This window comes from Salvelinus namaycush, chromosome 5 (assembly GCF_016432855.1).
Source record: "Salvelinus namaycush isolate Seneca chromosome 5, SaNama_1.0, whole genome shotgun sequence".
Classification (NCBI taxonomy): domain Eukaryota; kingdom Metazoa; phylum Chordata; class Actinopteri; order Salmoniformes; family Salmonidae; genus Salvelinus; species Salvelinus namaycush.
Window position 1 is genome coordinate 64,736,667 of NC_052311.1, and position 26,274 is coordinate 64,762,940.

The 26,274-nt window shown below is 43.7% G+C and overlaps 4 protein-coding genes across 12 annotated transcripts; 2 read left to right on the plus strand and 2 right to left on the minus strand.

Annotated features, from left to right (window-relative positions):
* Nucleotides 1–503: 503 nt before the first annotated feature.
* LOC120048730 (NADH dehydrogenase [ubiquinone] 1 alpha subcomplex subunit 3-like) lies at nucleotides 504–2,525 on the minus strand. The gene is made up of 4 exons (XM_038994910.1): nucleotides 2,432–2,525; nucleotides 1,579–1,653; nucleotides 793–870; nucleotides 504–704 (listed from the first exon to the last, which is right to left on the minus strand). Exons 1-4 carry the CDS (start codon nucleotides 2,436–2,438, stop codon nucleotides 613–615), a joined length of 252 nt encoding a protein of 83 aa, XP_038850838.1. The 5' UTR covers nucleotides 2,439–2,525; the 3' UTR covers nucleotides 504–612.
* On the plus strand, nucleotides 2,482–5,487 carry LOC120048729 (TCF3 fusion partner homolog). Of its 3 annotated transcripts, none has more exons than XM_038994908.1 (7): nucleotides 2,482–2,591; nucleotides 3,090–3,191; nucleotides 3,436–3,582; nucleotides 3,976–4,046; nucleotides 4,177–4,246; nucleotides 4,508–4,660; nucleotides 4,937–5,487. In XM_038994908.1, exons 1-6 carry the CDS (start codon nucleotides 2,583–2,585, stop codon nucleotides 4,631–4,633), a joined length of 525 nt encoding a protein of 174 aa, XP_038850836.1. In that variant the 5' UTR covers nucleotides 2,482–2,582; the 3' UTR covers nucleotides 4,634–4,660; nucleotides 4,937–5,487. The 3 variants fall into 3 exon arrangements, with proteins under 3 accessions (XP_038850836.1, XP_038850835.1, XP_038850837.1); XM_038994907.1 differs by having other exon boundaries at nucleotides 2,483–2,591; nucleotides 4,502–4,660; XM_038994909.1 differs by lacking the exon at nucleotides 2,482–2,591 and having other exon boundaries at nucleotides 2,678–3,191; nucleotides 4,502–4,660.
* Nucleotides 5,488–5,532: 45 nt separating this feature from the next.
* On the plus strand, nucleotides 5,533–16,436 carry LOC120048728 (CCR4-NOT transcription complex subunit 3-like). 7 transcript variants are annotated; one of them, XM_038994902.1, is made up of 19 exons: nucleotides 5,533–5,612; nucleotides 6,311–6,365; nucleotides 6,540–6,607; nucleotides 6,707–6,781; nucleotides 6,916–7,005; nucleotides 9,944–10,072; nucleotides 10,228–10,323; nucleotides 10,857–11,154; nucleotides 11,424–11,557; nucleotides 11,681–11,737; nucleotides 11,858–12,746; nucleotides 12,855–12,960; nucleotides 13,050–13,191; nucleotides 13,720–13,833; nucleotides 14,490–14,589; nucleotides 14,768–14,966; nucleotides 15,062–15,194; nucleotides 15,297–15,422; nucleotides 15,558–16,436. In XM_038994902.1, the coding sequence occupies exons 2-19, from the start codon at nucleotides 6,341–6,343 to the stop codon at nucleotides 15,654–15,656; spliced, it is 2,880 nt and encodes a 959-aa protein (XP_038850830.1). In that variant the 5' UTR covers nucleotides 5,533–5,612; nucleotides 6,311–6,340; the 3' UTR covers nucleotides 15,657–16,436. The 7 variants fall into 7 exon arrangements, with proteins under 7 accessions (XP_038850830.1, XP_038850829.1, XP_038850828.1 ...); XM_038994901.1 differs by lacking the exon at nucleotides 5,533–5,612 and adding an exon at nucleotides 5,653–5,783 and having other exon boundaries at nucleotides 6,274–6,365; XM_038994900.1 differs by lacking the exon at nucleotides 5,533–5,612 and adding an exon at nucleotides 5,653–5,783.
* A 1,809-nt stretch (nucleotides 16,437–18,245) lies between these two features.
* LOC120048731 (U4/U6 small nuclear ribonucleoprotein Prp31) lies at nucleotides 18,246–23,141 on the minus strand. The gene is made up of 13 exons (XM_038994911.1): nucleotides 23,033–23,141; nucleotides 22,293–22,496; nucleotides 21,947–22,007; nucleotides 21,613–21,696; nucleotides 21,416–21,513; nucleotides 21,200–21,306; nucleotides 20,049–20,218; nucleotides 19,807–19,964; nucleotides 19,627–19,716; nucleotides 19,418–19,545; nucleotides 19,238–19,310; nucleotides 18,822–19,121; nucleotides 18,246–18,647 (listed from the first exon to the last, which is right to left on the minus strand). The coding sequence occupies exons 2-13, from the start codon at nucleotides 22,494–22,496 to the stop codon at nucleotides 18,531–18,533; spliced, it is 1,590 nt and encodes a 529-aa protein (XP_038850839.1). The 5' UTR covers nucleotides 23,033–23,141; the 3' UTR covers nucleotides 18,246–18,530.
* Nucleotides 23,142–26,274: the final 3,133 nt, after the last annotated feature.

Here is a 26,274-nt window from a genome sequence, read left to right on the forward strand (position 1 = left end):
CACAGACCAAAGGTGCCATAATTAACCAATACTTCCCAAACGGGGGATGATATCAAAGGGCTTTGTAATCAGATTTTTTTTTATTTTTTTTAATACATTTTCTGGATGTCAAAGCCACATTTAAAATTCTAATTTCCCACCCCTTTTTTGTGGTCATCCATCATCTCAAATCCACTTGACTGCCAGACATTTCTTGTGTAATGTCTGAAGTGTGTGTAGGGCTAGTAGCTTGTAGTTCTAAAGTTTGTTGCCTATTGTATAAAAGTACAAAATAGGTTAATGCAGTATACATTGTAAATTAGTAGGTTTCCTAACATTAATTTCTTAATTGAATTAAGAGTGTATTAATCCAATGAGGTTGTGAATACCTTTTGAATAAGTCATTTTATTAAAAAGGAAATATGTGTTGTGTTTCACAATACAATACACATGCTACAATATTCATAAAAATGGCCAAATCATATTGACAACAAATAACATCCCAACAGAATCCAAGAGCAAAGTTGGTGGTATTAAATAGATAATCTTTATTGAGGGCCATCTACTGAGAAGCAGACACAGAGAGACAGGAACAATGGGCTGTGGTCTGTACAGGAAAGGGAATGTGGACGGTTACAGGCTTTTAATCCAGTCCAGGTTTGGTCCTTTAGGGTCACAAGGGTGGCTGGGGACATCGTCCATCTTGCCATTGTTTCGCACAGGGACTGGGGAGAGAGGAAAAAGGTTTTGTTTATGCCACCAACTGTCTAGGGCCAGACTTAATGATTTGCTCATAATGGTTTAATGGCTTACCTGGGTAGTTGTATGGCACAGCTGCATTCATCATGCCTGAGTACTTCGTTAAGGGACTCACTAATGGAACAGTAACGGCTGGGAAGAAATACATGAAATATCAATGATATGTTACACCAAGTGAACACACAACTCAATTCAGGGAGGGCTGAAGGGCAGTGCACACAAGTTTATTTTATGTGTATCTGTTATGGGATTTTTGTGTTTAATGACTAAAATATGTATACATTTAACTTAGATGTTACTGTATGAATGAAACTTATTATAATCATAATGCTAAATATTATGTGTTCCTTATTAGAAAGAATGGAGTTATCTTCAGACAGGCTGGAATGCTGTGTTCCTTACAGGACATTTTGTCTCTACCCAGGGAGGGGAAAGACCTTGGGTTGGTTGCAGATAGTTTAACAGGTGGCAGACAGTAATGAGAACGCTAACTATACTGCCATTGTATTCTAGAGGAGGATGGACATTAAAACCTATGACATCATCTTTATTATATAACCTGATGTAAATTGTATTATGATCAGTACTCTCGAGAATAAACGCTATTGATTGATTGATTTTAAGACTGGTTTCTGTCCATTTAATGCTGATAATTATCTTACAAATTCTTATTTATGGGCAGAGTGTTTTAATTGAATTGGTTGATAAACATAGGAATAAAATTCCTTTAACAGTATCATGTAATGTCAGAATCCATAAGGTGTAACTACAGTTGAATTTAGCATATTGTAAGATATGAGCATTACAACCTGTGATGTATACTTTGAGAGATGTACTGACCAAGAAGTCCAATTGCACAGGCGGCCAATACCACTGGCTCCTTATTCCACGCATTCTTCAGGAAAGCTCCAATTCCTGGCAGGAGAAGCAAACAGACATTTAAGTTACAGTGGCACAAATGCACACTGTGTTATGCATGATCTATGATCCAGTGATTGATTTATGTATTAAGGACATAGCTAGGTACAAATAGCTAGCTGGGCTTATATGACTTGAAACTACATGTCATATACCCATTAATTTGAGTCTATACAGTATTGTAAACATGACAGCATTGGGCAGATAAATACTGAAGATGAAGCTAGAAGATCAACCCTATCCAACTGCTCTGTTTACACCAGGGTAAGCAGGACACAACGTTTTGGATCGTTCAGATAGAAATACGTTATGTACAACAAACATGCCTCTCTGACATGTAGAATAAGAATCCCATCAGCTCTAATTAATGGGATTTCTATCTGCAAAGTTCGACAACTGAACGTGGCCCAGGTTTACACTCAGCTCAGTCAGAAGAGAGCGGCGGACTGTGGAATGGAAGCGATTCAGATTGGAGATATTTAATGACCAAACTATTACATTTTGATTTGAGCTTTGACCTAAAAAAAAAGTTAAAGAATGAAGTGGAGACGCGACATGCAGCTAAAACAAATCGGCTAACACTATGTTGGTCCAAGGTCACATTATTCGTTTGGCATGGTAAATTAAAATATGCATACAAAATTAGAGTTGAATACAATATTTAGTTACAATTAATCATACACTAGCATTATCAGAACACCAATGTTTGCTTGACAGAGGAATCAAGCATAAAACAAAACAGCTAGCTAGCTTGCTAATAGCAAAGTTCACCCACCTGCCATGTTGCTGTTTGTAGTTTTGCCAGGCTGGGGAACATGGGAACTGTAGTCTACATAATGTCGTATAATTATTGCGCCAGTTGCAACAACACAAAAAGGTTGTTTGACAGCGTGAAATCTGCGGTGATGCATTGAGCGCTGCAGTCAATGGATCGGGTAAACATATGTTTAAAGTTTCAGTCAGACCATCCAGATACAGTAGTTAGTCGTAAATCTTCAAAAATGCTGCGCATGTTAGATGCTTTTCAGTAACGTCGTTAGCAAGTTAGGCTAACATTAGCTAGTCGAATGTGTTGTCATCTCGGTTTAATCGTTTTCAAGAAAAGCTCACGTTAACGAGTTCTGATTTCGTTAACCAAATCAAACTTAGGTCACCTAAATGTAGTTTTATTTGGGGTTGAGGAAGGTGTTGCTGATTAGCTAACGCTGTCTGCAAGCAAATAGTTATTATGGTAACAACTATAACATTCCTAAAGATTAGCCCCACATAGGAGAGGCGTCCTTTAGTGTTGGGCTAAAGAAAATATGCTGTCAGGTTGAGTCAAGAAAGTAACCCTACCTGTTTGTCAAATGTAGTGTAGATTCGTGACACTGTCTAGGACGTGATTTATGAGGGGGTGAACGATCTTATTCCTCCTTCCGCCCCTCACCCAGATGATGGAGGATTTCTCCGGCCTGGCCCTGCCGCCTCTCTTTGGGGGCCACATCCTGGAAGCAGAACTGGAGCCAGGTGGGGTGGAACTGGGCCCAGGGGAGGTAAGTAAGAGTTCTGAGTCTGACTATTATGATTCCAGTGGCTCGGTTGGTTGGAAATGGAATATGGTGCTAGAGCCGGGGTATTCAACTCTTACTCAACGAGGTCCAGAACCTGCTGGTTTTCTGTTTACCTGATAATGAATTGCACACCCCAGGTGTCCCAGGTCTAAATCAGTTCCTGCTTAGAGGGGAACGATGAAAGAAACAAAAATGGTGTGTGCTAAATGACAGTTTTTATCATTAGGTAGAGCTTGGCCCTGGGGTCAGCGAGTTGCTAGAGGGCAGAGGTCAAGGGTCAGGAGCAAGGCCAGAGCAGCAGCAGGAGGAGAGGAGAGAATTGGAGAAAAGGAAGTACCTGGCTTTGATCAAGAGGTGTAAGGAGTTTGAACAGGTGAGTGACTGTGGGGAATCATTTGTGTGTGTGATTGTACGACCCTGCCAAGTGTGGATTTTTATTGTGACTTTACTATCGTATCTTCAGGTAGTGCTCTATTTAAGAACCAAGTTATATGGATGTGCATCTGTGAACATATAGTTTGCTGTTGGTAATGCCAGTTCACACATGTAACATAAAGAAATGCATGGTAATGAATCCTTTCTAGGGTTGCAAAATGTTCAATACATATTCTGGTTTTCCAGAAATCCTGTTTGGAGGTTTCTGGATTTCCTGCTTATTCCCTCCTGATTCTGGGAATCCTCCAACCAGGATTTTGGGCAAACCAGGGCATTTATTGACCGTTCCAGGAATTTTGCCACCCTAATCCTTTCACCATTTTCTCTGCAGGTGAATGAGAAGATCCTTGGTCGCCTTCACCAGGTACAAAGACTAACACGTCGCATGAAGAAAGAGAGAAGGTAAAAAAGGACTGAAGCTCTGTCTGTCCTTTCATTTGTTCATGTCTTTTTCAGTCTATGGTCTATTGGCCTCTCCATTGTAAATACAGGCTAGCTCAACTACAACAGCAACTGAACTTTCCTACTGTAGGTTCCTAATGAAGACCCTCGACGCCCATGGAGATGACTATAGAAATGCACAGCTCACCATATCGCTTGAGGTGAGAATGAGATTTTCAAAAAGTTAAAAAGTGTTTCTTTAATAATAAACCAGCAGAGTTCCATGATTTTATAGTATATTGAAATGTAACAACGATTCGTTATTCAATCTTTCACCATTAACTTTGATGGTGATGCAGAAGATGTCAACTGGGTGCTTTTCTGTTGGCATGAAACTGGAGAACTCTTCTGAAACTGAGTTCCCCCCCCCCACATACTATATCCTTATACTAAAAGCAACACTGTTGTTGTTTCAGGAAGAGGAAGAGTCTGGTGCCCATTTAGACATCTGCCCTGGAGCAGAAGGTGATAGGCTGAATGACCTTCCTAGCTCCTCCCCCTCTGTCCCTTTCCAATCCACAGTGGGATCCAAGAAGAAGAGGCATTGAGTTCTAAAACAGGAGAAAGACCCACAGGTGTGTGAGACGCACTCATAAACCTTGAGTGTGAAATTAACGTGCACACCCAAACTGAATGAATGAACAAAGACTGTAATGGTGAAATGTTTGTGCGACTATGTGCAGAGAAAGGTGACGGCTTCTCCTTTACACTGACAGTGCATTGCGTATTCTATTCTGTGCATATGGAACAGATTGCACTGCAGCGTTCTCCAATCTGGCAGACGACAGATCTGTCAGTCTGTTTCCCTACAATGGTTCTGTTGTTAACACCATCTTCACTCCTCTCCACAGACTGAAGCAGACATCTCCATGTTGGCAGAGACGCAGTTCAGTGACTTTCCCAGCCCAACCGCTTTGTCTCACTGACCAGGGGAATGGCCGGCTGCTAGTGGGAGGAGAAATGAGGCAGCATTCTGTTGCTTGGACTCCCACTTCCCCAGACGTGATGTCACTGAAACACATACAGCCAGGGCTCTTTGGGATGTTCTGAAAGTTGTATTGGGCTTGAGTTCTGAAATAATGGAATAGGATGAAGCTACACCTGATCCAAGGTTCTACTACGTGGATGCTGTCTACAGAACCTTGCAGATAGAAATGAAAAACATAGTGGATAAGATTATAATTTATGCACAACTATGGTCTATGGAAATGGCTGAAGGTCTTGACCATGGTAATCCACCCATTCTGCTCGGGTAGAGAATGCATGGTCCGGTCCTTGCGGAAGTTACATTGACAGTACATGTATTGATGTGAACCTTTTATCAGGATACTCTGAACATGTTTTATGATTGTTTGTCGACGTGATGCTTACTAAATGTTCCGTATAAAATGTTTATTCAGAACTTCAGGATTCAGTTTTTTATATATTTTACCATTGACCCATCATCTGATAAACCAATCACAGGAAAGTATACCTGCGGAAGTTGTCCAACGACGGTGGAGAATTTGGTCCTATCATAGCTTGGAGGTAAGTTTTAGGGCGGAATCCACATTTTGTGGGTGGGATTTAGTTACCGTCCATCTTTAGTGTACTGTACAGCCAGATTGACGAAAAGAAAACACAAATTGGAAGTAAAGAAGACTGGGGAAATAGTTTTAGTTCTAATTGAAAGAGACAAACGAAAAGCCCAAACCCTAGGTAAATGTCCAAAACAAATGTGAATTTAGCTGGTTGACACAGTTTCCCTAATTTTCATAAATTACCAGCTAGCTAGCATTGTGATTGCAGTAGCTAGCTACATTTGCTAGCATTATAACAATTATCAACATAACGTCAACTGTGCCCAAAATATAATCGCAATATATACACTTCATGCATAATAATGCATCGAATAGCAATTGCATTGGAATGAGTTGTCGAAACCTGCCAAACAGCATGTGAATTGGCTACGTTAACTAGCTGGCTAATGTTGCTGACATTTCCAGCTAGACATCTATTGAACTGTTTTACGATTGATGAAAATAGTGATGTACGCTCAAATTATCCGCATGTTAACTCTTTGCTAAACCGAGGTACATTTCGCTGCAAGTGTTTGTATTATCTGTAGCTACTTGATGCTAGGAAGCTAGCTAGGGACTTATGATACAATGCAATCAATGTTCATTGTGTCTGTTTGCATTGTTTTTAGCTAACGTTAATCTGTTATCTGCTTCTTGCAATGAAAGACGGTATGAGGACATTGTCGTAGTGAAGCCATGGCTGATAAGAGAAAACTCCAAGGTAACTAGCAAAGAGCGATGATGGACGTAATGGGCTGGACACTGACCTCTCACACTCTTTCGACTATCAGTTATTTAAATTATTGGATTAATCTTTGAGATTCAATGTAATATGTTAGTCCAGTAAAATAGAATGGCATATTTTCATAATGACCTCTTTCTTTCCTCTCCCCAGGTGAAATTGACAGATGTTTGAAAAAGGTCGCTGAAGGCGTAGAACAGTTTGAAGACATTTGGCAGAAGGTGAGGACTCCTTAACACTATGCATTGCATATTCACTGTGCACGAAACAATGAATTGTCTCCTATCAAACAAACTGATCTTTGTCACTTTGTTTCACAGCTTCACAATGCAGCCAATGCCAACCAAAAGGAAAAATATGAGGCAGACCTTAAAAAAGAGATTAAAAAGCTACAGGTAAGACTAATTGCTTACTAATAGTAAGCAATATATGAAGCTGTCTTAATATCCCATGTTGTCTGCTTACACTGATAAAGCTATGGGTCTTTACTTAAGTTCTAATTGTTGTTTTCTTGTCATCTCTCCTGCAGCGATTGAGGGATCAGATAAAAACATGGGTGGCATCAAATGAGATCAAAGACAAAAGGCAGCTAGTGGAGAATCGCAAGGTCATAGAGACGGTAATACTCTCCAAAATAGCTTCTTTGTTTAACACTGATAGGAGAAAAGAGCGGATAGGTCTCCACCATATTGTGTTTACCTTTCAACTAGGGCCAGGATGATACCAGTATTGCGATACTGTGGCAAGGAAACAAAATACGAAGCGGATAAAATAATATATATATATATCATTATGTTGTCCAGAGGGACATTTATTTATTTTCAAAGCTATAGCACACAATGTTTTACATACAGCAGGGTTTTAAAGGACCATAACCATAAGACTGCTAAATAGTTAAATAAATGGTTCTATGGACTATCTGGGGGGGGGGGGGCTGCGGAGTATTTCTGTCAAAATTTATTCTGATTGGCTGGTCCTGGCTCCCCAGTGGGTGGGTCTGACTGCCAAATAGGTGGGCATATGCCCAACCACGGCTGCACCACTGCCCAGTCATGTGAAATCCATAGATTAGGACCTAATGAATTTATTTCAATTGTCTGATTTCCTTATATGAACTGTAGCTTAGTAAAATATTTGAAATTATTGAATGACTAGGCAACAGGATATATAATAAACAGTAACAGCAGCGTATGTGTTGGGTCAAAAGAGTTAGTGCAAAAAGGATCAATGCAGATAGTCCGGGTAGCTATTGGTTAACTATTATTATCTTGCACTGACTATGCACACTCACAAGACTATATATACGCACTATACACTGAGTGTACAAAACATTAGGAACACCTTCCTAATATTGAGTTGTACCCCCTTTTGCCCTCAGAACAGCCTAAATTTGTCAGGCATGGACTCTACAAGGTGTCAAGGGTTTCACAGGGATGCTGGCCAATGTTGACTCCAATGCTTCCCACAGTTGTCAAGTTGGCTGGATGTCCTTTGGGTGGGGGACCGTTCTTGATACACACAGGAAAACTTTTAGTGTGAAAAACCCAGCAGCGTTGCAGTTCTGGACACACTCAAACCGGTGCATCTGGCACTTACTACCATACCCTGTTCAAAGGCACTTAAAGCTTTTGTCTTGCCCGTTGTCCCTCTGAATGGCACACATACACAATCCGTCTCAAGGCTTAAAAATCTTTCTTTAACCTGTCTCCTCCCCTTCATCGACACTGATTTCAAGGGGATTTAACAGGTGACATCAATAAGGGATCATAGCATTCACCTGGTCTGTCATGGAAAGAGCAGGTGTTCCTAATGTATTGTACACTCAGTGTATATACACTACACTGACACTCACACAGCCCACACACACTCACATATACTACATATGCACACATATCAACACAACACACTTTCACACTCATCATTTACTGCTGCTACTCTGTTCATTATTCTTACTATCTATTCTGATGCCTAGTCACTTTGCCTTTTATGTACACATCTATCTCAAATACCTTGTACTGTACCCCTACACATTGATCTGGTACTGGTACTCCCTGTATATACACTATATATACAAAAGTATGTGGACACCCATTCAAATGAATGGATTCAGCTATTTCAGCCACACCAGCTGCTGACAGGTGTATAAAGTCGAGCACACGGCCATGCAATCTTCATAGACAAACATTGGCAGTAGAATGGCCTTACTGAAGAGCTCAGTGACATTCCAACAAGTCAGTTCGTCACAATTCTGACCTGCTAGAGCTGCCCGGGGCAACTGTAAGTGCTGTTATTGTGAAGTGGAAACGTCCAGGGGCAACAACGGCTCAGCCGTGAAGAGGTAGGCCACACAAGCTCACAGAACGGGACCGCCAATTGCTAAAGCGCGTAGCTCATAAAAATCGTCTGTCATTGGTTGCAACACTAACTATCGAGTTCCAAACTACCTCTGGAAGCAACATCGGCACAAGAACTGTTCGTCTGGAGCTTCTTGAAATGGGTTTCCATGGCCAAGCAGCCGCACACAAGCCTAAGATCACTATGTGCAATGCTAAGCGTCGGCTGGAGTGGTGTAAAGCTTGCCGCCATTGGACTCTGGAGCAGTGGAACACGTTCTCTGGAGTGATGAGTCCACGCTTCACCATTTGGCAGTCTGACAGACTAATCTGAGTTTGGAGGATGGCAGGAGAATGTTACCTGCCCCATTGCATAGTGCCAACTGTAAAGTTTGATGGGAGGAGGAATATTGGTCTGGGGCTGTTTTTATGGTTTGGGCTAGGCCCCTTAGTTCCAGTAAATTGAAATCTTAACTCGACAGCATACATTCTAGACGATTCTGTGCTTCCAACTTTGTGGCAACAGTTTGGGGAAGGCCCTTTCCTGTTTCAGCAGGATAATGCCTCCTTGCACAAATTAACGTCCGTACAGAAATGGTTTGTCGAGATCGGTGTGGAAGAACTTGACTGGCCTGCACAGCCCTAACCTCAACCCCATCGACCACCTTTGGGATGAATTGGAACGCCGACTGCGATCCAGGCCTAATCGCCCAACATCAGTGCCAGACTTCGCTAATGCTCTTGTGGCTGAATGGAAGCAAGTCCCCGAAGCAATGTTCTAACACTAGTGAAAAGCCTTCCCAGAAGAGTAGAGGCTGTTATAGCAGCAAAGGGGGGACCAACTCTATATTAATGGCCGTGGTTTTGGAATGAGATGTTCAATGAGTAGGTGTCCACATACTTTTGGTCATCTACTGTAGCTTCATTCTTGTGTATTTTATTCCTCCTGTGTTACTATTTTTATTATTATTTTTCAAATCTGCATCATTGAGAAGGGGTCGTAAGCAAGCGTTTTACGAAAAGTCTACACCCGTTGTATTCAGCGCATGTGACAAATAAAATTTGATTTGACCAAAGAGTTTGGTCTGCTTTAGTTTTTTAAAATTTTTGCCATGGAAAAATTGTGATATTGGTATCATCACAGCTCTACTTTCAACTCATCTCAGTGCTCATGGAGAGGGTATGCGATCCTGTCTGACATAACATCTGACATTCTCTCCTTAGCAAATGGAGCGGTTTAAGGTGGTAGAGCGGGAGACAAAGACGAAGGCCTACTCTAAAGAAGGCCTGGGGCTCGCCCTGAAAGTGGACCCAGCTCAGAGGGAGAAAGAAGAGACGGGAAACTGGCTAACGGTAACAGCCTCTGAGCCGTTGGTATTTTGACTCATGCATAGTGGTAGTGTCTCCTGAACGATGGGTCAGGGGTGGATGGTTCACACTGGCTCTGCCTTATTTTCTGGGTGGTGATCTGTTCTTCTTTTCCCCCATTCTCTCTTTTTCTCCCCCAGAATACGATAGACACTCTAAATATGCAGGTGGACCAGTTTGAGAGTGAGGTGGAATCCCTCTTCATTCAAACCAGGAAGAAGAAAGGAGAGAAAGAGGTCAGTCTCCTTCCATCTCATTCCCTATACATTAACTTTTGCTGTGTATGTAGTCTAATTAAGCAATAAGGCCCGGGGTGTGGTATATGGCCAATATACCATGGCTAAGGGCTGTTCTTAGCCATGACGCAACACAGAGTGCCTGGATACAGCCCTTAGCCGTGGTATATTGGTCATATACCACAAACCCCCGAGGTGCCTTATTGCTATTATAAACTGGTAACCAACGTAAATAGACCAGTAAAAATACATGTTTTGTCATACCTGCGGTATACGGTCTGATATACCACAGCTGTCAGCCCATCAGTATTCAGGGCTCAAACCACCCAGTTTATAATAATGAATCAGATATTGGGTTGGATGATGTTGCTCCTAGACTCTGATCTAAGGTCAGTCTTGCATTTCCCCCTAAAAGGATTTGGGGAAGGCAAGTTGATCTGACATCTGTGCCTAAGAATGACTTCCACCTGCATTACAAAAGTCACCCGAACAGTTTATAACCACGTGTGCCTGTTTCTCTGGCTGTCTCGTAGAAGCAGGATCGCATTGAGGAGCTAAAGAGGTTTATAGAAAGGCATAGGTACCACATTCGCATGCTGGAGACCATCCTGCGCATGCTAGACAACGACTCGGTGCAGGTGGACTCCATCCAGAAGATCAAGGACGACGTGGAGTACTACATGGAGTCGTCACAGGACCCAGACTTTGAGGAGAACGAGTTCATTTACGACGACCTGGATCTGGAGGACATCCGTGAGTCGCCCATGGACAGCCAGGAGCTCGATGACGAGTCCTGGGATGATCATGATGATGATGCTCATGCTATCAGCTGTGGGTCTGGATGAATGGTCCCTCATGAACGTCTGTTGGGTCTGGGTGGATGGATGTTCTTTAATCAACATCTGTTAGCTGGGTTGACTGTCGGTTTAGAAGAGCTTGATCTGTGGTGTTTCTGTGGCTCTGGATGTTGATGATTGTTAAAAAACAACATTTATATATTAGATTTCCCCTGAAAATCTTATCATTGAAATAAACCAGTAGCCTTTTCTCCCTGATTTATGCCCTTCACTCTTTCTATCCCTCTTTCTCTCCCTCTCTAGCTGCAGCGCTGGTGGCCACCTCTCCGACGGGCATGGGGAACATAGAGGATGAGATGTTCCTCCACTCGAGCAGCACTCCCACCTCCACCACCTCCTCTTCCCCCATCCCTCCATCCCCGGCCACCTGCACTGCTGTAAGCACATCTGCCTTCACTGATTGGTCGTTTGTATAGAAACTACAATCACTTACTTGATCAGTGTCATAAAGTACATTGATACTTACACATGCACTGTTTGTGCCTGCATGTGTTTTGCAGGAGAACTCTGAGGACGATAAGAAGAGAGGGCGGTCGACAGACAGTGACGTTAGTCAGGTGAGACCGAGCTTCTACAATATCTGTTTATAGCTCAATAGAGAAGTGGATTTCTTCAGAAATGTAGTTTCTCTGTTTCCCTGTTCTGTTTGTACTAAACTGATGCTCTGTCATTTTCAGTCTCCTGCGAAGAACGGCACTTCCTCCTTGTTGTTGTCCTTTTCCTCGTCCGCCAATTCCGGGTCCTCTTCTTCCTCCTCTCTTGTATCCATGGCCACCGTTGTCGGAGGCAACCCTGGGGTTCCCACAAGCAACAGTCTAATAGGAAGCTTCAGCAGCGCCGTGCAACAACATCAGCCTCAACCTCCACAGCAACCAGTCCTGCAGCCACTGCTACAACCACAACAACCCCAAACAAAACCTTGCACCCCCAGCCCACCCAGCCACCCCCTCCTCTCCACCGCCCCCTCTCTCCCCACACCCACTACACCCATCTCAGCCTCCCCAAACTCCCTGCCCCAGGTCTCGTCTGGTCATATCCTCAACTCCAGCCTAGGCCTTGGGTTGGGCCTGGGTAAAGTTGGCATGACGGGGACAAGCAGTGCCAACTCAATGTCTGGTCTGGGCCTGACTGGGATGTCTGCCTCTCTGAACACCATGGCAGGCCTGCTCTCTGGGTCCACCCATGCCCCTTACGCCCAGGCAGCCGCGTTGGGAGGCCTGGGTCTGAGTACCACCACCCAGTCCAGTGTCTCAATGGAGAGCTCCTCCATCCCCACCTCTTGCTCCAGTGGAGTGACCACCAACGGGGCTGGGACAGGCCTGGGCCTGCTGGGGTCCAGCCCAGCACACGGCTCCCTGACTGGGGGGATCCTGGGCCTGGTGCCTGGGCAGAGTGTGATCCCTGGGCCCCCTCAGATCCCTCTCAGCCCGGTCGGTGCTGCCCCTGGGGGGGCAGTGGGGATGATGGGAGGAAACGGAGGAAGCATGGGGCCAATCGGAGGAGTAGTTGGGTCGAACGCAGCCCCTGCCAGACCGCCCAGTGGACTGAAGCAGAACGGAAGCACAAGTATGTTCACTGTGGCTGTCTGGGTTTGTCTGTTTCTTTATGCACCTTTTCTGGATTTGGGATTGACCATTAGTAGTAATGTTTCCCGCCGTCTTTCCCATGGCCCAGGTTACAGTGCTGTGGTGGCAGAGAGCACAGCAGAGTCTGCCTTCAGCACACCCAGCCAATCACAGAGCAGCCAGCCTTCCTCGCTGACCTCATCAGCCAGTCAGCCGTAAGTGATATCAAATTCATCCAAGACCACAATCATCTGTTCATTTTTTTAGATGATAAAAATGTCCTTATGTCTTCTCTCTCCTTCAGTATGGACAACGGTCCCAGCCTCATCAGCTCCATCACCTTGCCCCCCAGCTCTCCGTCCCCCTCATTTTCAGACAGTATCCCCGGTGGTGGGAGTCTCCTCAACGGACCCCACTCCTACACACAGGCCTCTGAGGGCCTCAAGGTGAGGGGAGACAGAGGGGAAGGACAGACAGACAGGGGTGTGAGGCTAAGAGATGAGCACTTTGTCCTGATGTTCTTAAATGGCCTCCTCTCCTACCACTGTTTCCCTTCGACTCTGAGAGGTTTTATACAGTTCAACAGATGGATGGAGACAGTTGGCCATTTAACAGTATGAGAACACAGTGTTTAGTGAACACTAGAACCTCCACGGCAGCCATTTTGACCCAATTGTGGTTGTCTATAATACGAATACAACTTGGAAACAAACAAACTCACAAAAATACTGATAGTTTGGAAATTAACACAATTTTCAAAACTTTCTCAGCATAAGAAAAATAAATTCACAAAATGTGCTGTAGATCACACAACTCCCACACCATTCACACCAAATTGTCAGCTATTCAGGAGATTTCCAATGATGAAGCATCTCCTAAATGACCTTGTTTCTGTTATTTCTTAGTTAATTAACATGTATAATAGCATTGTAATAAGGTTAGAATAACCTGTAGAGACTGCCCTCTGTCCCCAGCTTCCTACAGACCTCCGTCAGATACTGATGGAGACCAGAATGTCAGCGCAGGCCCCAGAGCCACCAGGGGCCATGGCTACAGCCACTAACACACGAAAGAGAAAGCAGTGTCAGGTAGAGACCCACACACACACGGAAATATACACATTCATACTCAACTTACACACACTCTCACTCCTAAACACATCCACAAAGCCACTAAAACAGGAAACAGAAAGTTGACACAGATTTAAATACACACAATCTCTAACTCTGACACAGACACTCTTACACACCAAAAATATAGAAGAAGTTTGAGGTAGCCAGATATCAGTGCTAGAAGAAAAAAAATCTGTGTCACAGGGAAATGGACATTACCAAGTGGCTGGATTAGTTCCTCCACCACACACCAAGAACATACAAGATATATGTTTGAAGAGCCTGTATTTGTAAAGATTGTGTATAGTGTTGAATTAGTAAGGACTCCATGGGATCTTGAATTGGCAGGTTTATTTGGTCATTGTTGGTGCAGTCACTGTGGCTGGCCGTGGGGGTTCTAGCTGCAGGTAGGAGTGTGTTGCTTCACACCATACAGGGAATGGATGGTGGACTAGTACCAAGCTTCTACTAGTATCTCATGGTGGAAGAACTGTTGAATGGTGTATTGGTTTTCATAAATTCACCGTTTTTATATTTGCCCCTTGCTCTTCCAAACTCTCCCTCACCCCACTCTCTCTCTCTCTGTTCCATCCATCGCTCCTTTTCCCTCCACCCATCTCTCTCTCTCTCAGGCCCCGGAGCCTCTGAGTTCTCTGAAGGCGATGGCTGAGAGAGCAGCATTAGGATCAGGTCTGGATGGAGAGATCCCCAACCTGCACCTCACAGACAGAGGTCAGAATCAACTCAATTAACAAGTTTCAAATCCCATCTTTAAGGCATTACACAAATAAACATTCATGCAATTTGACAAAGCACATGCCAGTTGCAGGTGACATAATTTCTAATTGTCTGTCTGTGTTGATATCCCCACCAGCCGTAACTCAACCAATCCCCTCCTGTCTCTCCTCAGACATCTTCTCTGGTTCGTCGGCTGCCCCCGGCACACCCGCGGCCCCCCAGCCCTCCTTGTCGGAGGTGAGCATCCCCCCTTCCCTGGGGGTGTGTCCCCTGGGTCCCACTCCGCTCTCCAAGGACCAGGTGTACCAGCAGACCATGCAGGAGTCTGCTTGGACACACATGCCGCACCCCTCAGACTCCGAGAGGATCAGGTAACAGAACGCCGTCCGCCGGACTACTGGGGTGTAGACACTGGGCTTTCTCTGAGGAGATATTAACATGCACGTCGTGCTACTCTCTCCTGTAGGCAATACCTGATGAGGAACCCATGCCCCACCCTGCCATTCCATCATCAGATGCCCCCCCACCACTCAGACTCTATAGAGTTCTACCAGAGACTGTCTACAGAGACTCTCTTCTTCATCTTCTACTACCTGGAGGTAACACACACACCATCCCCCATCTGTCTGCTCTTGCTTTGCCACTGTGGGGTCCAATTGCTCACTCTCTCCTTTCTGTGTTTCTCGTTTACTCTCTCTCAGGGCACTAAAGCTCAGTACCTGTCAGCCAAGGCTCTGAAGAAGCAGTCGTGGAGGTTCCACACCAAGTACATGATGTGGTTCCAGAGGCACGAAGAACCCAAGACTATCACTGATGAGTTTGAACAGGTACAGTAGAACCTTGGTACCTCCTGTGCTGTTAGTGTTGGAGGCACCATGGGTCTGTATAGAACAATGAGCCAATGATGAGCCAACATAAAGAGTAATAAAGAGTGGGTGATTAATACTGTCCTCCTCCCTCAGGGCACTTACATCTACTTTGACTATGAGAAGTGGGGTCAGAGGAAGAAGGAGGGGTTCACCTTTGAGTACAGGTACCTGGAAGACCGAGACCTGCAGTGACAGAGGGGCGGAGAAAGAGGGAGGAGAAACGTGCTGCTGTTGACATTCCGAGACTGAACTAACTCCATGCTGTGGATAGAGATTGTGATGTGTAGTAGAACCCTGCTCCTAAAATGGAGGCTGTTGTCTGTATAGGCTGCGTCTAATGGCACCCTACTCCCCACATAGTGTAGTGCACTACAGTACGTGGGGAATAGAACCCCCTACCTATAACTGGCCCTGGTCAGAAGTAGTGTACTAGGGGGGAGTAGGGAGTAGTTACAGATCTGTGCCTGTCTGAGCACTCAGTTTGTGGCATTACATTAGGAAGCTCCACGCATGTTCCCCATGTTGTTTTTGTTTTTCTTTCTGTTTCAACAACAAACTGTACTGCCCCCAACTGGAGTATAGAAGCCTTGGACTAAACAACAAGCAAACATACATTGGATTTGGTTACAAGTGAAAAAAGCCCATCTTGCTTGAATTGACTGTAATTAGTGGTTTAGAATGGAGACATACAGTTGTCTAGCTAGCCAGCAGACAGGGCAAACTGGGCTCCTTTTAAGATGTTATGATGCCTGTTGATTAAGGTCACTATTAGGGATAGTGAGTGATTATCAATAGTTTTATTGATGTTGTCTTGGTCGATAAAACGCTGATTGAGAATGACCACATGGCCTCTTCCTTTTGATGGGGATAGAGAGGCATTATTGGACATTGGATTAAATTGCTATGCAATTGAACTGGTCTCTGCCTCCCTCTCTCTTTACAAATAAAATATTTTAAAGTTTAACTGTGAAAGGAAACGCATCGTCATTGGGGCATTATGTTTGTGAGATTAGCTAATAAAGGATTTGTACCTGAAAGAAGTAGTTGTGTTGACATGAACTCTGCCTGATAATGTTCCTGGTTTCTATACCATGAAGCACCAGCCACTACTGCCCTTCAAAGTATAACTACTAGTGGAAGGATGAGAACAGTAGAAATAGGATAATTCCCTTTGAGTCAGTGTATTTACTCAAAAGGGTGTCAACAGTTCTCAGCCTTGCATGTAGTCATCTGTTCAACACAATTTTATTCTGTGTTATTTTAAATCGCTTCCAAAAGACCCTTATTGAAACAAAACCTCCTGATTCCGCTATTCGGTGCTCTGTTCAATCAGTATCTCAAAAGTTCAGCGCTAGAGTCTAATAAAAATGTTCCCGCGTTGGCAGAGACTGCATTCACGATAAAATGCTGCACATGTCGCATCAATCGGAATTACTTTTACTGCGCAATTTGTAACACTTCAGCGGTAGATTGAATAGAGCGTCATTCACTGATTGCAACACTGCATTCAATTTACTACTCGTTGATACCAAGTTAAATTGTTTACTGAAATACTGTTTTCATAAAATATGAAGCATGCATCAACCTAGAATGTTCTGAAAAAGCTGGTGGTGAATTTAACTTGGTGGTTAGATCATACACAATTGATTCATCCATCATGAGCGGTCTCCGGTGATTTAGTTCATTTAGAGGTTTTTCCTGAAAGATTTTTGGAAAAAGGAATCGAGAGAAGTTGAGTTTTGCCGTTTATAAATTCTATTTTTGGGCTTTTGAGAAAGGGAAGGCTGAAATTTTAATTTCCCAAGAAAAACTATTTACAGGCTGTTTTATCAAATGAAGTCATGTGGGTAAAAACAGGATTGTAAAATTTCAATAAAATACTTTTCTGAAATTGTGACGACTATAAATGTCATGTGTAACATCAATTATTTTGTATTAGAAGATCCATAAACCTATTTCATAAATAGCAAATTCCAAAAAACACTATTCGATGTTGCTCAAAGCAACATAGGGTAGGCCGTCATTGTAAATAAGAATTTGTTCTTAATTGACTTGCCTAGTTAAAGGTTAAATATACTTTTTTTTTTTTTTTTACAAAGCAATCCAATGCTAGTGCATTCAGAAAGCTTTCAAACCCCTTCCCCACATTGTTACATTACAGCCTTATTCTAAAATGGATTAAATACAAATTCTCATCACACAATATATCATAATGACAAAGCGAAAACAGTTTTGAAATATATAGTACCAGTCAAAAGTTTGGACACCTCCTTGTTCTTTACTATTTTGTATAATAGTGAAGACATCAAAACTATGAAATAACACATATGAAATCATGTAGTAACCCAAAAAAGCATTAAACAAATCAAAACATTTTATATTCTTCAAAGTCGCCAAGAGTGTGTAGTTGTCATCAAGGCAAAGGGTGGCTACTTTGAAGAATCTCAAATATATTTTGATTTGATAAACCCTTTTTTGGTTACTACATGATTCCATGTGTTAATTCATAGTTTTGATGTCTTCACTATTATTCTACAATGTTAGAAAATAGTCAAAATAATGAAAATCCCTGAATGAGTAGGTATCCAAACTTGACTGGTACTCTGTGTACACAGACATACATTTGTAAAAACCCATTTCTGCTTTGTCATTATGGGGTAGAGTGTAGATTTATTAAATTGAGGGGGGAAACTATTTTAGAACAAGTAACGTAACAAAATGTGGAAAAAGTCAAGGGGTCTAAATACTTTCCGAAAGCACTTTTGCAGTAATGAGACAAGGAAGTATTAGTTTCATTTTATTAAAATGGAACAAAATGGAGTCAAAACGTTTTTAAAAAAGCACAACATGCTCTAAAACAAATATACAATCTAAATATATTTTCTTCACTGTCATGGTCAATCTTCTCCCCATGGTTATGCAATGACGCCTGATCAATCAGTCAGTGTGAATGCATTTTACTCCATCTGCATTCATTTTGAAATACAAGTTGGTATGTCTGTATATCAGTCTCTCCTGTGTGTAAGTATATGTGTGGATGTGTATGATAAATTGGATGTGTACTCCTCACTTTCCCTCTCCCTCCTTCTTGACCTTGAGGAACTCTGCCATGTTGGAGAAGTATTTCTGGTTGGCCTCAGCCACCTTCTTCTCTGCTGCATGCGGGTTCACGATCTCCAGTCCCTGAGGAACACAGAGTTCAGTTCAAGTACAATTCCACCACAAACAGAAACGAGGAGTCCACCCCTGCTGGTAAATGCTAACGTTACTGGTGATGAAGTGCTTCGTTTGTTGAAATTATAAAATTAAATACGTGTAGCTTTTTTTCATGTGAAAACAAAAACCAATTAGGCCTACCTGTAGTGGAGTGAAGGCTACGCTGGAACTTGTTCCTGAGGAGTTGTCTCTGACCGAGGACCTCCCGCCGACTGTAGACCTCCCGCCGACTGTGGACCTGCTGCTGACTGTGGACCTGCCGCCGACTGTGGACCTGCCGCCGTACGTCATGTTCTGCTTCTGCAGCTTCCTCTGTAGGGACTTGGATATCCTGGCCTTGGTGGCCTCGTTGACCTGAGCCTGTCTGACGCGTCCGCTGCCCGACTTCCCCAGCTGGCCCAGACTGAAACCCAGGTCCTCCTGGTACGCATCATCCTCAATCTGAGAGAAACAGAGACAGAGGGTGGTTGGTTAAAAAGACCAATACATATTTATTGTAATTACACATAGTAAAATATAGTAGCAGCTGTCCTGAAAGACAGATTAGCTGTTCTGACCTCTGCGAAGGTCATCCTGTTGGCGTGTTTCCTGATCTCTGTCAGACCCAGACGCTCCTTCATCTTACGATACCTGGACAAGGACAGACAAAAGATGAGACCATCAATACTGTTTAACATTGCACTTTGAAAAACATTACAACTCTGAACCAGTTATCTACACATCCCTACAGTAAATACCTCCGCCCTCCTCTCTTCTTCCTCTGTCCGTCCAACGGTGCTGGCAGGGGTTTGACAGTCTTCACCGGTGGAGGCTCCTGCCATTTATCAAACTTCTTCTCGATCTCCTCTTTCAGGTCATAGCCCACCTGCACAGAGAGAATAAGACCAGAGTTAATATGTAACAGACGTTTATATAGCCCTTCTTTCTTCCCTCTTCCAGTCCTCACCTTGCCGTCTGCACTCTCGTGGAAGCTGTCCACTCGGGATGCCAGAGTGCACTTAGCTGAAACCAGACGTGCTGCCTTTCTCCTCAGGTCCTACAACACAGGGATAGCTCTTGTTAGCTTAGGTAAAGCCACAGTCAAACAAAGCTCTTGGGAACATAGCGCCAAGTGTGGTGCACTGACCGGGGGTAGAGTCTGGACCACATCACAGTGGTAGATGTAGCCGGTGTGTGGGAGCACAGCGGTGCTGCTGAACCCTGACAGGGTCCTCTTCTGGGTTCCCAGTAGCATCAGGTTACAGGCTGGCATCTTAGACAGGTTGGTCAGGCCCCCAGCAATACCTACCACCACAGGGAGGAAGACGACCTTATGATTGTGAGAATCCTGTAAATTATATAAAAAACAAAATCCTTATAATCACTGACCCATAATCTTGGCTGCAGTCGAGGCACCAACGATGACTGACAGATTAGGAGCGATGAACGACATCCTGGACTCCACATATTCATAGATCCTGTGTTTTGATTGGTTCAGCTCTAGCGCCATGTCACAGGCCTCCTCCAACCTCTTCAGCTCATCCTCACCCAGCATCGTCCTGGAAACAAGTCATGTTGATAATACAACATCATTGAGACGGAAAGGTGGTCTGCAACTAAATGGATGTTACAGTTCCCTTTTGTGTAGATAATGTAAAGTCTATTGATCATATTTCTATCGGAACATTCTGTAAATGTGTACTCCACCAAATAAGTTCTCGGTCCCATTGGTGGACCTCTCCAACTGAATCAACCCAGGTGTCCCTGCTCTTACCCCTGTGACGTGTCCCTGCTCTTACCCCTGTGTGGCGGAGGCTGTGACGTGTCCCTGCTCTTACCCCTGTGTGGTGGAGGCTGTGACGTGTCCCTGCTCTTAATCCTGTGTGGCGGAGGCTGTGACGTGTCCCTGCTCTTAATCCTGTGTGGCGGAGGCTGTGACGTGTCCCTGCTCTTACCCCTGTGTGGCGGAGGCTGTGACGTGTCCCTGCTCTTACCCCTGTGTGGCGGAGGCTGTGACGTGTCCCTGCTCTTACCCCTGTGTGGCGGAGGCTGTGACGTGTCCCTGCTCTTACCCCTGTGTGGCGGAGGCTGTGACGTGTCCCTGCTCTTAATCCTGTGTGGCGGAGGCTGTGACGTGTCCCTGCTCTTAATCCTGTGTGGCGGAGGCTGTGACGTGTCCCTGCTCTTAATCCTGTGTGGCGGAGGCTGTGACGTGTCCCTGCTCTTAATCCTGTGTGGCGGAGGCTGTGACGTGTCCCTGCTCTTACCCCTGTGTGGCGGAGGCTGTGACGTGTCCCTGCTCTTACCCCTGTGTGGCGGAGGCTGTGACGTGTCCCTGCTCTTACCCCTGTGTGGTGGAGGCTGTGACGTGTCCCTGCTCTTACCCCTGTGTGGTGGAGGCTGTGATGTGTCCCTGCTCTTACCCCTGTGTGGTGGAGGCTGTGACGTGTCCCTGCTCTTAATCCTGTGTGGTGGAGGCTGTGATGTGTCCCTGCTCTTAATCCTGTGTGGTGGAGGCTGTGACGTGTCCCTGCTCTTACCCCTGTGTGGTGGAGGCTGTGACGCTGACCACCATGATGGTGGCGTTGGTCAGTATCTGCTGCAGATTCTCGTTGTTCTTACACTTGTCCAGGTTGTTCCCCAGCTCCTACACACACGGTGTTCAGCCCAACAGCAGGGACATGAATAGTAGACAAGAGTTTAAACAATGTAGACATTTTGATGTGGAAGAGAATTCTCCTCTAACATCAGCTCACCTTGACAGTGCGGACGTAGTCCAGAGAGTTGGGCACCAGGGACTCCAGCTCAGGGAACCTCTTAGAATACTTGTCACGTACAAACTTGTGAATGATGTCTGACAAAGACAAACAAAGACACCGTTAGACATAACGCAATGCAAGCAAATTACAGCAGCATATTGACACACAATCACTTATGGACATAGTGGACTCACTCAGCTCGTTCTCAATTTCTACTGTGAGGTTATTGGCAGCAACGATCAGCTTATATTCTGGGTCTGCCTCCACCGGCCCGGAGACTGAAGAGAAAGGGAAGAGAGTCAGTAAAACCACAAGATGGAGGATCAGAAACCATTGAAGTAGAATCAGTATCCATTGTATTCAGAGTAGAACATAAACCACAGAACAAGACATCCAAACATAGAACTGCTGTGTCTTCAATAGGGCGCCAGGTAGCCTAGCGGTTAGAGCATTGGCAAAGTAACTGACCCAGTAAAACAACCCTATCCGGTGTATGTGACAACAAAAACATAAACAGTCAACAATCACCTTCAGAGTTCTTGCGCTGCTTCTCGACATAGATTGCAATTTTGTCCATGATCTCTGAGAACTGTAAACAAACAAATTGTGGGTTTTCAAAACAAACCTTGGAAATAGCTTATATGTTCTAGAACAGGGTTTCCCATTGCTGGGCCTCCCCTGGGTGCAAGTTCTGGTTTTCACCCTAGCACTACACGGCTGATTAAATAAAAGCTTGCAGAGTTGGTTATTTGAATCAGCCATGTAGTGCTAGGGCAAAACTAAAACATGCACCCACGGGGGGCTCCAGGACCCAGTTTGGGAAACCCCGTTCCAGTATATTGACTGCAAGCAGCTCCACACACACTGCCCTGACCTGTTTGCTGTTGCGTAGTTTAGCGATGGACGAGACACTCTCAGCTCCGCTGTAGTCCACCTCCATCTCCTCTGGGATGTCCTCCAAACCTCCCTCTGCCTGTCCCTCCCCATCACTCTCCCCCTCTTCCCCCGGGTACAGCCCATCCTCCCCCTCATCCCCCGCCTCCTCCAGATCAGCCAGGAGCTCATCAGCCAGAGACATCTGCAGGAAAGGAAGACAATGTGGGACAAGGCTATGTGACATGGGGATGGATATGAAGTCAATTCCTAGCTAGCCCACAGCTGAGCGCGCACTCGCGCGCACACACGAGTGTAAATGACCTAGAGTAAAAATGTAAGCAAAGGCTAAATGTGAGAATCTAGAATCTTTACCATAAAAACAATTGGTTATGGTTAATTGATTAATTTATAACTAGCTAACGTTAGCTGGGCGCAGCGTTCTAAGGCACTGCATCTCAGTACTAGAGGCGTCACTACAGACCCTGGTGCGATTCCAGGCTGTATCACAACCGGCCGTGATTGGGAGTCCAATAAGGTGGTGCACAATTGGCCCAGCGTCGCCCGGGTTAGGCCGTAAATAATAATTTGTTCTTAACTGACTTGCCTAGTTAAATAAAGGTTGAATCACGCTGGATAACCGTGGCTATAACAGCAGTTAGCTAGCTTAAGTCTATAATATAACAGGGAAACGTTCACAAGTTAGCTGAAATTATACGGCACAAACTTATAAGAACTTACCTTCGGAGTTCGAAACTCCTACCGTCAAAAGAAACCCTACAAATCCAACAACTTTCGAAATGCGTTCGACGTTAAAAATGTTTGCTTCCGTTATCAACGTCGCCTCTATAGCGAGTCGCAGACGAAAGGCATCACCATAAATAATCCAATGGGTGGTCAGAGGTTTGTAACGTTGAGCCTTGAGCAAGGCTTTATGGGAATTGCTGTTTTTATCCGTAGTATATGCCAGTATCAGACCTGGATAAATGTGAATGGTCTTTATCTCACTCATATTTCCAGTCTTAATGCTTTCTATATTTAATGGCTAGTCATTCCGTGTTTTACTTTGGGTAGAGTATTTTGGAGATGAGTTATTCACCCTATCCTTGACCATCCTTTGTCCCAATTTCATAATAAGCATCAGGCCTCCATAACCAGAGATGGGGGATGGGAAATAAGATTAGCTATTGTTATGCAACATCCCTTGAGCCATCCATTGTTAGCTACATAATACAGTAGTTTGATCCTTCATTTCAGAAAAAATGCAATAAAGCATCTAGAGAAGACCTACTCTTTGAACACCAGTCCAGTCTCCTTTGACAGCAAAAGGAATATTCTGACTTAAGAATATAAGACAGTACAATTTATTTTCATCAAACAGTTCAATAAATGTTTCACAGTTTGTATGTTGTTTTTATTTCCCCTGGTTTTATACAGTATCCCATGAAACCCATTCTTTAAACAATACAGGTTTTAAACGGATGTTGAAACAGACTAAACAAAGGGACTAGTTGGAGCTTGACTGCATGATGGGTTGCTATTAGTAGAAAATGAATGTAAATCAACAAATACATTAACTTTTGGAGATATTTACCGATGAGAAGCTTCCATTTTATCATGCTAAGATACATCAATTGTCCTCAAACAAAGTAAAATTATGACAAGACAACTATACATTGAATCATATTAGAAAATAATGAAACATGTTATATATATATATATTAGAGCAGGGTTTTCAAAACTCAGTCCTGGGGCCCCACCTGGGTGCACGTTTTGATCTTCTCCCTAGCACTACACAGCTGATTAAAATAATCGAAGCTTGATGATGAGTTGGTTATTTGAATCAATTGTGTAGTGCTAGGGCAAAAACCAAAACATGCACGCAGAGGGTGGCCCCAGGACCGAGTTTTGGAAATCCTGCTGAGGACACAAGTTAAGGACACAAGTTAAGCACAGAATGGCAGTTATAAAGACATGAAATTATACAAAATATTTTTTTGGGGTTGGGGAAAATATCTTGCTTTATTTGTTATGAAGAATAATTAAATCGAGAAGCTATTACTTCGATGCATTTTGTCCCAAACAATTCTGAGAGATAAATGAATTGCAACAAAATAATTAAACAATATTTACAAAGCATGGAAACAATTTTTTTATAAATAATGAATCAATTAAATAAATAATAGCTATAAAATAAAAGTATATAGAAACATAGCTTGTTTTCATCTTTTCGTGCAGTCTAAGAATACATCTAAATTAAACAGCTCTAAAATTATATTGTATACACTTGTATCACTATCTTTGTACAAATGTTGAATGAGTACTCTCAAATACAGGAGTTAAGATTGTTTTCTGGCCCCAACTGCTGCCTACAAGTATGACTGACTGCAATGAAAATCGTTTTTACAAAGTTAAGATTTCAATCCAAGCTTACACATAGACAGATACATGACTAAAAGAAAGTGCATCCCCCAGTACATACTGGGTAAAGACAACCGAAAGAAGCAGGTAAAGAGAAGGTAAGCTGGTACACAATGACTCCCATTGCATAGCCGTCAAATTCGTTTCAGATTTTACAAAGCTCCAGATTCTTCTTCGCCGAGGACAAACTGACTTTGCCATCAACCACTTCCAGCCAGTGTCTATAAATCGACCCTAGGATACAGGGAGGAGTTATTATATCAACAACCTTTCTCGTACAAGGACTGGTAGCTGGTTAAACCTGGAATGTGTCCAGCTTTTAGAACGGGAGTCTTTTCTTTCCGTTGCCTGATCGATAAAAAAATAGCCTCTGAGAATGGTTATGTTTGGAGGGGAATCCACTGGCCACTCTCAGAAGGTTCCTGTTCTGAGGGTTACAGAACAACTCAGAGGATTCCGGAACCCTGCCTCACACCAAGTGGGGGTCATCGGCTGGGCTGACTGTAAAACGCGAGGATGTCACTGGGTTGGCCCCCACGGGCGACCTCGGTTTGACTGACAAGTCCCCTTTTCTTTTGGAGTCTTTGCCTTTGCTGTTTGCTCCTGGTAGAAAGACAGGAGCATGGTGTAAGTAAGGGAATTAAGGAATTACTATACTACAACTATGCCATACACAAACATACTGTACTAGGGTTGGAGTAAATACTATTTGAATTCAGGGGATACATTCTAACACATTTCATGAAATCGAATTGACCCCTGTGGCACAAGACATAAACAAAAGCATACAACTGTAAATGTTATTTAAAAAATATATGTACGATAAAAACATTACACAAATGGTATATCATTAGTTAATATACTCTATACGTGTGTACAAACATCCTCTTGTAGAACCGAAGCAGAAAAAGGCCCACACTCCCAAGTTAAAAATAAACTTTCTCTCCTTGCAAAGCTTTGAACTGTTCAACTCTGCAGGCTGACAGAGATCATGAAAGTAGATTATTTTGGTGTTGATGCTTTTCTATATACAGTCTATTCAAAACACCCAGAGGGGATCAGCCAAAACTCTCATTATTCTGTGAAATGAAGCGATCAGTGGGAGAGACTGAGAGCGGACGGCTTCTGGAGATAGGGTGGAAAACACATCTTAGACGTGCATTGTTGAGCACCAGATTTATGTCCCCACTCCATTCCCCATGTCACAGCGTGTGGGGGATAATTACAAGAGATACATTTTGGGGGTGCATATTTAGAAAAGGGGTTGGTGTGAGGGGTTCTCAATTTCAGTGAGTGGGGATCAGATGGGAGCTTTCCAATGGGTGCTTGTTATTGTAGTGATTTCATCAAAAGCTTTCTATTGGCTCTCAGAAGGGAATGATGTACAGGACCGTTATATGGTTTCTAATAGCAACATGCATGCATACGTAGTACGTACCATGTAAATCAAATTTAGTGATTTTGTTAGGAGCTGGAGCTGGACTGGTGCGGGTGGAACTACTCAGCTCACTGGTTGGAGTTTCCTGTTTCAGAAACAGAGAGGAAGAGTCAGGGACTGAAAA